The sequence below is a fragment of the Anolis sagrei genome, chromosome 2 (genome assembly GCF_037176765.1).
Source record: "Anolis sagrei isolate rAnoSag1 chromosome 2, rAnoSag1.mat, whole genome shotgun sequence".
Lineage (NCBI taxonomy): Eukaryota > Metazoa > Chordata > Lepidosauria > Squamata > Dactyloidae > Anolis > Anolis sagrei.
In genome coordinates, this window is record NC_090022.1 from 41,019,211 (window position 1) to 41,032,625 (window position 13,415).

The window sequence follows — 13,415 nt, forward strand, 5'->3', positions numbered from 1 at the left end:
GTGTGGTCTAACCAAAGCAGAATAGAGGGGTAGCATTACTTCCCTAGATCTAGACACTATGCTCCTATTGATGCAGGCCAAAATCCCATTGGCTTTGTTTGCCGCCACATCACATTGTTGGCTCATGTTTAACTTGTTGTCCACGAAGACTCCAAGATCTTTTTCACACATACTGCTCTCGAGCCAGGCATCACCCATTCTGTATTCCTGGACGACTTCTTTCCCAATTTGGGGTTGGATGTCCTCAAATCCCTCATCCACTCCGTCTTGCTGAGGTTGAAGATGAGTTTCTTTTTGTGAGAAGACCGAGGCAAAGAAAGTATTGAGTAGTTCTGCCTTTTCCCTATCCCCTGTCAGCATTGCCCCATCTTCTCCTCGAAGAGGCCCTATCACCTCCTTGTTTTTCCTTTTTCTACTGACATAAGAAAAGAATCCCTTTTTATTGTTTTTAATGTCCCTGGCAAGCCTGAGCTCATTTTGTGCTATAGCCTTGCGGACCTTTTCCCTACAGGTGTTGGCTATTTGTTTGAATTCTTCTTTGGTGATTTCTCCCTTTTTCTAGTTCTTGTGCATGTCTCTTTTGTGTCTCAGCACAGTTAGAATTTCTTTGGACATCCATTCTGGCTTCTTTGCACTTGTCCTATTTTTCTTTTTGTTTTTCTTTTCACTTTTCTTTTCTATTTTTCTTTTCACATTCTGACCTTGACTGCCCAGAATCTCTCTCAACCTCTTTTTCTGCCTGTGCAAACTCATCTACAGCAGGCTGGTTAAGTATCCCATAATCTTTAGCTTCATTCTGGCTAACAGCACTCTCCTGATCAAAATCCCCATTTTCAAACTCCTGTGAGTATGCTGAAACTTGGTCACTTAACTCAGGCATAGAAACCTCTGCAGAACCTTGATCATTTAACTCAGGAGCCTGAGGCAAAGAAACAATTGCAGGCTGAACCCCTTCAAAGACAGAGGAACATTTTTGGCAATGTTGTACACTGCAAGTGAAGGAAGCATTGGGAACATGGTTTGTAGGGTGGCATTCTTGGTCGAAAGCAGGAGATAATGATCCCTTATGGATCTCTCTTAACACCCGTGGACTATACCTTCCAAATGCCTCCTGTTTTCTTATGTAGCCACAGTCAAAATGATGTCAGAAAACTGTGGAATTTCAAAATGGTGACAAAAAGTGAAAGTGCCATTTGTGCTGAGAAAAGAAGGCACTGGGAAACTGTAAGTGAGTGGATGGGTATCCATAAAAAGGGAGTTTTATTCTTTCCTTTATTCCCAGGTGTGGGCAATTTCAGAGACTTGGAGTCTTCACTGTGCTTCTAGAAAGCCCTGGAGGACTTCACTCTCTGTGGCACCTCTTTGCAAAGGGGCTATACAGTAGTCTCCCAGTTAACCGAACACAAGCACCCCAAACTCTCAAGCAACGGGCAATAAAATTAACTAAAATTGCATTATTGCATTCACAAAGCTGTTATAGTGCAGTAAAGCTGTGTTATATTAAGTTTGTCTTTATTTGCTTTTAATTATTGTATTCCAATATTAATATCAAGAATACAAATATAATATGGGGTATAGTATTAGGCCTATTTTTAATAGTAACTCTGTTTGCTTCTCTGGAGAAGAACAAACCACAGATCACCTACTACAATGAAACCTGAGCCCTTTCACATGCACAATGGAGGACCTTCTTATAGCAACACCAGAGGCACCCCAAGTGGCCATCTACTGGTGAAAGGACATTTAATATAATGCCAAGTTTGTTAAAATACATTACAACTGTACCCTTGGTTTGCTCCTGATACGCTAAACAAACAAATAAATAGTAACTCTCAAGTATCTGCCTATCCCTATTGATGCTGGTTAACTGAAAGTATACTGTAGATGGCATTTTACCATGTTTCTCTCTCCCCCCCCCCCCCCAACTATTTTTGTCTACAACTTAGTGTTCTTCAAAAGTTCTCTCCTGGAACTAAAATACCTCGGCAAACTCAACAAATCAAAATAGCATCTAGAGGGCATTGATGGACAATTTGTTTTGTTCAGCAGGCCACCAGAAGTCACAGAAATGCTTACCTTAAACTACATTGATTCACATCTCCCAAACCTGCTTTGGAGGGACACTGTTGCACATTTGAGACTGAGAGAAAGAAGTTGGAAGCACAAGCTTTTGTACACTTAAATCTACTTCATCAAATGATTCTGCGTCTTGTTTTGGAAGTCCCTCTAGGAGAAAGGCAGTATATAAATGCAATAAATCATGATCATCACCATCAGCAATCTGATGAAGCAGGGTATGAAAAATTGTTATACTAACTTCTCTCTATGAGTCTCAAAGGTGCCCTTTGGATGACTAACATGACTGTGCCTTTGAATTCTGCTCTGGAAGAGTCACCCCATCCTACAGAGCAGATTTGAAGCAGGCATAGTGAAATAATCCTCTTATTCAGTTAGCAGCAGGAGTTAATTGTCTTCAATAATAATTTATTTTACTTGAAAGCTTTGAATGACTGAATACAATTATTGGCATGGAAGGACAGCACACACAAAGGTTTTTCTTCCACTCTAGGAATACTAGACCTTGGAGTAGTTTAATGAAGCTAATCAGCTCTTTTGAAGGAAGTCCCATAGGTGCACAGGGAATTTCTGGAATTCCCCATGTGACTCATTGGTATTTTCCTTTGGATAGTAGGATAATCACACATTTAGATGACTTTAAAAATGGTTTCAGGCTCCATCTACACTGCCATACAGTGCAGTGTGAAACTGCATCCTATTGCCAGCATAGATTCATATAATGAAGTTTAACAACATTGAATGTTATTGTATGAGTCTACACTGACTATATATTGCAGTTTCAATCTGGATCATATGACAGTGTAGATGGAGCTTCAGCTTCTTGGAGGCTAGGTCTATCAACAACAACAAAACGCAACTTCTCTTTTCCAAGGGAGATTCTTTCTGAATAGAAGGTGCTCAAGGACATAGAATCATAGAATCAAAGAGTTGGAAGAGACCTCATGGGCCATCCAGTCCAACGCCCTGCCAAGAATCAGGAATATTGCATTCAAATCACCCCTGACAGATGGCCATCCAGCCTCATACAAGAAGAGAAGGTGTTGCATTTAATGTCTTACTTAACAAACTTCCTGGAGACACATGAATACTCAGTGTTCAAACAGAGAATGCTACATACAGGAGTGGATATTTAGTCTGGTCCTCCCAGGACACTCTTATGATATTTTAAGGGAAATTCAGGTATGCATATTAATCCAAAGAAAGTGGAATCTGAAATTTTTATAACATACAAGAATGTGATCCATGACAGGATCCAACTGAGTAGGAAGATCCACTTTTGACTAGATGCTTTCATTTAAAGTCATTTTCAGGAACCAGGACTACAGAACAACCAAATGCACTTCTGTGAGAAGGGAGTCAATCATAACTTTTTTTTCTTTTTTAATACCTAAAGGAAGCAATGTTTTTTATAACAATAATATCAGAATTCATTTCTTTAAGCAATTGCCACTGAAGGATCTCTGAAGGAGATGTATGTATATGTGTGTGTGTGTCGCCAAATGGGAGAGCAACCTGAATCTTATGCATTTAACCAAAAGCCCTGTTGAAGCATGAGCATAATCCAAAGCTCTGCTTGAGGTTCCTGGCTCTTGTTGCCAATACACACACAGATAAGAACATTCTTTTCCATCACATCTGTGCCTTCCTTCCTATCTATCAGGAATGTCACTGCCAGGGAACGAAATCCATGACAAACAATAGTTACAGTTTCTACAAATTTCTCTCAGTTTCTATTTGCTGTCAAAGGAAATATCAAGTATCCTTGGGGATACTTGATCTGCTGTCAAAGGAAATATTAAGAATCCTTGGGGAATGATTACGGGTGGTATGGAGATCTGCTTCTTCTATGAACATTATGGGTGGGCTTCTATCAGGTAGAATGCTCTACTACTTTTAAAATTATGAATAGTACTATCATCCTCATTGTCATCTTTATTTATAGCCTGCCTTTCCTCCAAGACCAAGATTCAAGGCTGCTTACCAATTAAAATGGTGACAATAATAATCATTTCTATCCATAAGTTTAAATAATAATAATTAAAATTATTTGGCATCATTTCAACGAGTGATGAATTGTACTGAACAACTTGATGGAATAACGTTGCCATGCCCTTTTTACATCAAGGATAGACTACTGCAATGTGCTCTATGTGGGGTTGCCTTTGAAGACCGTTTGGAAGCTTCAAGTGGTCAAACAAGTGGCAGCCAGATTTCTAACCGGGGCAGCATACAGGGAGCATATAACTCACTTGTTACTCCAGCTCCACAGGCTGCTAATCTGCTACTGAGCACAATTCAAAATGCTGGCTTTAGCATATAAACCCCTTAACGGTTCCAGTCCAGCTTACCTGTCCGAATGTATCTCTTTCTATGATCTACCTCAGAGATTAAGATCTTTTGGGGAGGCCCTGTTCTTGATTCCATCTTCCTCGCAAGTGCGATTGGTGGGGACGAGAGACAGGGCCTTCTCAGTGGTGGCCCCTCGACTATGGAACTCCCTCCCTAGTGAAATCAGAGCAGCCCCCTCCCTCCTGACATTCAGGAAAAAAGTAAAAATCATAGAATCATAGAATCATAGAATCAAAGAGTTGGAAGAGACCTCATGGGCCATCCAGTCCAATCCCCTGCCAAGAAGCAGGAATATTGCATTAAAATCACCCCTGACAAATGGCCATCCAGCCTCTGCTTAAAAGCTTCCAAAGAAGGAGCCTCCACCACACTCCGGGGCAGAGAGTTCCACTGCTGAACGGCTCTCACAGTCAGGAAGTTCTTCCTAATGTTCAGATGGAATCTCCTCTCTTGTAGTTTGAAGCCATTGTTCCGCGTCCTAGTCTCCAAGGAAGCAGAAAACAAGCTTGCTCCCTCCTCCCTGTGGCTTCCTCTCACATATTTATACATGGCTATCATATCTCCTCTCAGCCTTCTCTTCTTCAGGCTAAACATGCCCAGTTCCCTAAGCCGCTCCTCATAGGGCTTGTTCTCCAGACCCTTGATCATTTTAGTCGCCCTCCTCTGGACACATTCCAGCTTGTCAATATCTCTCTTGAACTGTGGTGCCCAGAATTGGACACAATATTCCAGATGTGGTCTAACCAAAGCAGAATAGAGGGGTAGCATTACTTCCTTAGATCTAGACACTATGCTCCTATTGATGCAGGCCAAAATCCCATTGGCTTTTTTTGCCGCCACATCACATTGTTGGCTCATGTTTAACTTGTTGTCCACGAAGACTCCAAGATCTTTTTCACACGTACTGCTCTCGAGCCAGGCGAAACCCATTCTGTATCTTTGCATTTCATTTTTTCTGCCAAAGTGGAGTATCTTACATTTGTCACTGTTGAACTTCATTTTGTTAGTTTTGGCCCATCTCTCTAATCTGTCAAGATTGTTTTGAATTCTGCTCCTGTCCTCTGGACTATTGGCTATCCCTCCCAATTTGGTGTCGTCTGCAAACTTGATGATCATGCCTTCTAGCCCTTCATCTAAGTCATTAATAAAGATGTTGAACAGGACCGGGCCCAGGACGGAACCCTGCGGCACTCCACTTGTCACTTCTTTCCAAGATGAAGAGGAAGCATTAGTGAGCACTCTCTGTGTTCGTCCACTTAACCAATTACAGATCCACCTCACCGTAGTTTTGCCTAGCCCACATTGGACTAGTTTGTTTGCCAGAAGGTCATGGGGGACCTTGTCGAAGGCCTTACTAAAATCCAGGTACGCTACATCCACAGCATTCCCCGCATCTACCCAGCTTGTAGCTCTAACGAAGAAAGAGATCAGATTACTCTGGCATGACTTGTTTTTGATAAATCCATGTTGACTATCAGCGATGACTGCATTTGTTTCTAAGTGTTTGCAGACCGCTTCCTTAACAATCTTTTCCAGAATCTTGCCCGGTATCGACGTGAGGCTGATCGGACGGTAGTTGTTTGGGTCATCCTTTTTTCCCTTCTTGAAGATTGGGACCACATTGGCCCTCCTCCAATCTGCTGGAACTTCTCCCGTTCTCCAAGAACTCTCAAAGATGGTTGCCAATGGTTCGGAAATGACTTTCGCTAGTTCCTTCAATACTCTGGGGTGTAGTTGATCTGGCCCTGGGGACTTGAACTCATTAAGAGCGGCCAGGTATTCCTGGACGACTTCTTTCCCAATTTGGGGTTGGATGTCCTCCAATCTCTCATCCACTCCATCTTGCTGAGGTTGAAGACTCTCTTTTTGTGAGAAGACCGAGGCAAAGAAGGCATTAAGTAGTTTTGCCTTTTCCCTATCCCCTGTCAGCATTGCCCCATCTTCTCCTCGAAGAGGTCCTATCGCCTCCTTGTTTTTCCTTTTTCTACTGACATAAGAATAGAAGCCCTTTTTATTGTTTTTAATGTCCCTGGCAAGTCTGAGCTCGTTTTTTGCTTTAGCCCTGTGGACCTTTTCCCTACAGGTGTTGGCTATTTGTTTGAATTCTTCTTTGGTGATTTCTCCCTTTTTCCACTTCTTGTGCATGTCCCTCTTGTGTCTTAGCACAGTTAGAAGTTCTTTGGACATCCATTCTGGCTTCTTTGCACTTGTCCTATTTTTTCTCTTTGTTGGCACGGTTTGCAATTGCGCCTTGAGTATTTCACTCTTGAGAAATTCCCATCCATCCGTAACTCCCTTGTCTTTTAGTATCTGTGTCCACGGAATGCTGCTCAGCGTTTCCTTCATTTTTTGGAAACCAGCTCTCCTAAAGTCCAAAATGCAGGTTTGACTTGTCTTAGTTTCGGCCTTCCTTTGTACCTCAAATTGCAGGAGCACATGGTCACTTGCCCCTAAGGATCCTACCACTTCGACCGCATCGATCAGGTCCTCCGCATTTGTTAGGATGAGATCAAGAGTAGCCAATCCCCTTGTTGCCTCTTCTACCTTCTGGACCATGAAATTGTCTGCAAGGCAAGCGAGGAATTTGTTGGACCTTGTACTCTTGGCCGAGTTTGTTTTCCAGCAAATATCGGGATAGTTGGAATCGCCCATGACTACTACATCTCTTCTCTGTGCCTGTTTGGTCAACTGTTGGCAGAAGACTTCATCAAGTTCTTCCTCCTGGCTTGGGGGTCTGTAGTAGACGCCTACAACGACATCTTTTTGAGTCCCAGTTCCCTTGATTCTTATCCAGATGATTTCAAGCTGGTTTCCCAGATTGCTGTCTTGAATCTCTTTTGCAGCATAAGAGTTTTTGACATATAAGGCTACTCCGCCTCCTTTCCCCTTTGTTCTGTTTCTGTGAAAGAGGTTATACCCCTCGATATCTACATTCCAGCGATAGGAGTCATCCCACCAGGTTTCAGTGATCCCTATGATATCATATTTGTGGTGTTGTGCTAAAAGTTGGAGTTCGTCTTGTTTATTTCCCATGCTCTGTGCATTAGTGTAAAGACATGTGAGTCCCTGAGATCTTCCCTTGAGCTGTTTAATTGGGATTATTGTGCTTTTGGTACTTGGTCCTTGTTGTGTTTGTGCAGCCCTCCGTTTAGCCTTCTGGCGATTCCCAGACATTATGGGTAAAGTAGTGTTCGCAAGGCTGTTGTCCCCCTCCCCCGGTGGACCTAGTTTAATGTGCGTCTAATGAGGTTTGCGAGTCTGTGAGCAAAAAGGTGTTTTCCTACTTGTGTGAGATGCACCCCATCCCTTGCCAGTAGGCCATCCTCCTGCAAAAGCAGCCCATGGTCGAGGAAGCCAAAGCGTTCCTCCTGACACCATTTTCTAAGCCAGTCGTTGATCTGTACTATTTTTCTGGCTCTTGTGGGTCCGTGTCTTACAACAGGGAGGAGGGATGAAAAGACCACCTGTACATTACATTCTTTTAGCTTTGCTCCTAGAGCTCGAAAATCATTTGTGATCTTTTGAAACGTATGCCTTGCAGTATCATTGGTTCCTACATGAATCAACATGAGGGGAGGACGGTGATAGGGCTTGAGGAGCCTGGTGAGCTTCTGAGTGATATGGTGTATTTTTGCCCCCGGTAGGTAGCATATTTCTCGAGCCATCCCATCTGGTCTGGAAATGACAGCTTCCGTTCCTCTAAGGAGGGAGTCGCCTACTACCAAGACCTGTTTACTTTCGGGAATGACAGGGCCCCTTTTGTGCAATGTAGTGTGTAGGTCTCCAGAAAAGTGATCCTGTTGGTGTGAATTGTGTAGGTGAAAAGTGCTGTCCTCCTCCTCGACATCCCCGGTGCATTCGTCAAGGACAATCCATTGAGATTCGTCCAAGAGCCTATGGTTCTCCTGTATGTGTTCCTGTTGCACCTGGTCTATGGTTGGGGATGGTACACCTGCAGGATTGTGCAAAATGTGGTTATGTGACCAAGCTTTTGGATAGCAAAGCTTGTAGTGCAATAAGGTTATAAGAAATTGTGAACGGATGAATGGAATAACAACGGACTTGATTTTGCATGGTTAATGTTTCTTCCAGCAATTTTCACCCCAGCTTTGCATTCCTCAAGCCCTGCATATCGCATGATGTGTTCTGCATACAAGTTGAATAGGTTGGGTGAGAGTATACAACTCTGCTGTACGCCTTTCCCAATCTGGAACCAATCTGTTGTTCCATGGTCAGTTCTGACTGCTGCTACTTGGTCCTTATACAGATTCCTCAGGAGAGAGATAAGGTGATTTGGCATGCTCATACCACCAAGAACTTGCCACAATTTATTATGATCCACACAGTCAAAGGCTTTAGAATAGTCAATGAAGCAGAAATAGATGTTTTTCTGAAACTCCCTGCCTTTCTCCATTATCCAGCGGATATTGGCAATTTGGTCCCTCGTTCCTCTGCCTTATTATGTTATTGATGTTTAATTTTTTATGCTTTATGTCTAAATGTTATTTTATGTTTATGTTTTAATTTGGTTAGGTTAATTTATAGTTATATGTTATTTACTTGCTATTATCTTTTGGTTTTCAAAAGGACATGTGCCTCTGTTCTGCTTGACAGAAATGTATAGTACCAAATCCTGTTTTAAGATCTGTTAGGAATTACAATGAGAAGAACCCCATCTCTGTGTAATTCGGCAACCTTATTTCAGCCTCTAGTTGAGGTCAGCTGTGACCAGCAGTGCTGTAGAATTTGAAGAGACACAGATGGAGGGTGAAAGAGAGAAACGTGCCAAGAGGAAGGTGTGTCAAGCCAACCCTGACCGGGACTGCCTTCCACCTGGAAACCAATGCTCTCACTGCAGGAGAACATGCAGATCAAGAATAGGGCTCCACAGTCACGTACGTACCCACCAGCTGCACCTGAGACAGGGGTGGGACCAAGAGTAGGGCCTCTCCAGTTAATCGTAGGGCTCATATCGGGACATGCATTTGGATAGATAGGTTGGCCTGAACAGTTTAGGGCTTTAAAGGTTAAAACTTATGTACAAGTCAATGTGAATAGCGTACTTTAAAATGAACTATCCCCTTCTCTGAGTACAGCTGTGAAAGGTAAGAGTTTTGTCTTTCCAGGTAGAACCTAAAAGATACAGTCACCTCCTCTTCTATCTGCACCACTGCACCACTTTCAGCCTTTTTGAATGTCTGAGTTTGAAAATGCACTGGTGTTTCCCCCTCTCTAAAGAATGACCATGTACAGAATGATCCATGAGTCGTATCAAAATTCCTAATTCTGGCCCCCAAACCTGACCCCAGCTTATACATGAGGTCAACTTATACATGATTATATATAGTATGTCTTTGTAATTGGCAAATATAAATCTGCCATTTTAGTGAATGAAGGTAATTCAAAACTGTTAGTTTGCATGTAAGTATTCCTTGAAGTGTGTAGTTCTTTTTTAGCTTAAAGGCATCAATACCTGGTTTGCAAACTTGAAAGTGAAGAGTTAGCTCCATGCTATGCTGTTTTAACCAGCTATCGTGTAGTGATTTGAGAGTTGGAATCCTGAAAATTAGGATCCAAATCTCTGCTTGGCCATGAACATTTAATGGTTTTCTCTTACCTACAGTGGAAGGCAATGGGAAACACGTTCTGAACAAATATTATATAGAAAATCCTGTGTAAAGTTTGTCTTAGGGTTGCCATAAGTCAGAAACAACTTGGAGACACGTCCAGTTCTCTTCAACATCTTTGTCCCAGTTCTGTTCAGAATCTTTATTCCAGTACTGTTCAACATCTTTATTAAGGACTTGGAAGAATGTTTAGAGGGCATGTTTATCAAGTTTGCAGATGACAGGAAATTAGGAGGAATAGCTAAAACTCCAGGGGACAGGATCAGAATTCAAAATGACCTTAACTGATTAGAGAGCTGGGCCAAAACTAACAAAATGCATTTCAACAAGGACAAATGTAAGATACTACACTTAGGCAGAAAAAAAATGAAATGCAAAGATACAAAATAAGTGTTGCCTAGCTCAACAACAGTCCATGTGAGAAGATCTTGGAGTTTTCATGAAGCCAAGTGATGCAGCAGCTAAAAAAGTCAATGAGATGTTGGGCTGCATCAAAAGGAGTATAGTGTCTAGATTGAGGGAAGTCATGGTGTCTCTCTATTCTGCATTGGTCAGACCTCACCTGGAATACTGTGTCAAATTATGGGCACCACAGTTTAAAAGAGATGTTGACAAACTGGAAGGTGTCCAGAGGAGGGCGACTAAAATGATCAAAGTTCTGGAGGACCATGCCCTAAGAGGAGCATCTGGGTATGTTTAGATTGCAAAAGAGAAGGTTGAGAGGAGACATGATAGCCATTTATAAATATGTGAAAATGTGTCATAAGGAAGAAGAAGCAGACTTGTTTTCTGCTGCCCTTGAAACTAGGACTTGGAGTAGTGGGTTCAAATAAAGGAAAGGAGATTCCACCTGAACATTAGGAAGGACTTCCTAACTATACAAGCTGTTCAACTATACAAGCTCTCTGCCTCAGTGTGTGGTGGAGGCTCCTTCTTGGGAAACTTTAAATAGAGGCTGGATGGCCATTTGTCAGGGGTACTTTGATGGTGCTTTTCCTGAATGGCAGGGGGTTAGAATAGATGGCCCATGTGGTCTTTTCCAACTCTATGATTCTATGATTCTATGAAAACAACAAACACATTACAGTCCATCTGGTTTCCTATTCAAATGGCTGATCAGCTTTTGGTCTTTTTGTTTATACCCAAGGTCCCTACCTTCTGCCATTTTGGGAAACAGTGAGAACAGTTTAAAGCAATATAGCCTTTTTACAGCTGGGATATTGAGTCCTGAAAATTGAAACTATGGTAGTTTATTATATCCTTATTACTGTGTTAGTAAGAGCAATGCTTGAGAAAATAAAAAAAATGTGTATAAAGTGCTATCTCTTAGATGGCTATTTAAATGTGCAAGTGGCTACTTGATGAAGAAAGCATTTGGTGATGACCATCCATGTTTAAACTAGCTTCGGGAATAAACTGGGAAATTGAAACAGCTTGAGATGCTACCAATGTGTGTTTCAAAACTTGAAAGATAGTATTAATTGCATAAGCAATGCTGCTTCAGTGGTTATTGTCTTATGAATACAGATACTTACTCCTCAGGTAGCAGATATGAATCCAAAACAGGTGGGGTTGGTGAGCCCATCTTGGATAGAGCCATGATGTGTTCAAAGGTGATGTCTGTTTGGGTCCCTGTATCGACCAGAAGGCATTCTGGAGATGGGCTGAAGACCTTGGTGCGAGGGGCTCTCCTCAGGACCTGGACCACAATGGGATCTTTAGCAGATTTGAATGCTTCTACTGCTTGATCATGAGTTGCTTTAGATAAATCCTTCCCATTCACCTGTGAGTGGAGAAAAAAGAGGGTGCAAGGAGAAAATTTAGTCCCGTTTTTCTAGCATTTTCTTCATATAAAATATCCATAAAATTTACATTTCCATTTGAAAGAGAAAACACACCCACGAGTGATATCTGGAATTAACACCATCTTTCAGGGTTTATATTCCCCGAATGACCAATGAGGTCAAGCAATACATAATGGATAGAATAAAAAGGCCCACAGATTTTGTTGTTAGGATTGAAACCCCTTTGATTTCTTCTACCATGGCAGCTTTTCAAAGGCAAGTTCAAATTCACTTTCACTCAAAATCAGCCAAGGGATGGTGTGGGAGTGAAAGCAAAAAAGTTAAAAAGATCATACCCAGCTGTTAGTGCAATGCTGGGCACATTATCAAAGGCTAAAAGTTTTGAACTGTATTATCACAGCTGTATTGTTCTGGCTCTCTGATACAAGAAAATGATACAGGAAGCAAAACAGGACATCCACCAATAAATGACAGCCTCCAACACCCTGTTAATATATTTTCTGGCTCCAAAAGGCTAATTTGCTGTTGTTGTGTGCCTTCAAATTATTTTCAGTGTTGGCCCTAAGACGAACCTATCATGGGTTTTAATGAGCAAGCTTTCTTCTGGAAGGGGATGCCTTTTGTGTTCCTCAAAGGCCCCTTCTACATTGCCACATAATCCAGATTATCAAAGCAGATAATTCACATTATCTGCTTTGAATTGGATTATGTGAGTCTACACTGACAGATAATTCAGTTCAAATCAAATAATATCAATTTTATATGGCAGTGTAGAAGGGGTTTGAAGTTGAGAGAGTATGACTTGTTCATGGTTATCCAGTGTTTCCATGGCTGTTCGGGGATCTGAACTTTGGAATCCCCCAATTATAATGCAAGGCTCAAACAACCACACCACACTGCTTCTCAATTTTAAATACTACATTTGAAATTTCAGAACTTAGTCTGAATTTATGTGCAACTGGAAGCCAAGATCTAGATATCTGCCTCCAGCCTTCTGGTAATTCTACAAAGAAGGGACATGGCGAATGGCTATGAAGCAGCAAAGAAAGGCAATCTCAAGAACTGAACAAAGGGACCTCTCTTGAAAGCTCCCCTGTGTCAATCCCTTGCATCTTAGTGTGTCCAGTTCTGGTCACCACAATTCAGTTTGGAATTTGTCCAGAGGAAAGTGACCAAAATGGTAAAAGGTTTGGAAACAATACCCTCTGAGGCTAAAGGAGTTGGGAATGTTTAGCCTAGAGCAGAGAAGGTTAATATTTTTTGCTTAAATAATTTAATGGATGTCATATTGAAGCTGGAATAAACTTGTTTTCTGCTGGTCTGGAGACTAGGGGTACATTGTAAAATTAATACAGTTTGACACCACTTTAACTGCCATCGATCAATATGATTGGGATCCAGGGAGTTGTAGTTTGGGGAGGCACCTGCACACTTTGACAACAAAGACTAAAGATCTTGTAAAACTGGAGCTCCTATGATTACACAGTATTTAAGCAATGCACTAAAAAGAAATATTTAGATGGGGCTTCTAAGTGACACACTGATGAACATCCCC

At 41.8% G+C, this 13,415-nt stretch overlaps 1 protein-coding gene across 2 annotated transcripts in view; it reads right to left on the bottom strand.

Moving 5' to 3' along the window:
• The window catches only part of PDZRN3 (PDZ domain containing ring finger 3), a 224,866-nt gene that overhangs the window by 24,236 nt on the left and 187,215 nt on the right, over positions 1-13,415 (bottom strand). For both annotated transcript variants that reach the window (XM_067463472.1, XM_060766339.2), the window contains one exon: positions 11,591-11,838. In XM_067463472.1, coding sequence (XP_067319573.1) covers positions 11,591-11,838 — 248 coding nt within the window. The remainder of the gene's footprint in view (positions 1-11,590; positions 11,839-13,415) is intronic.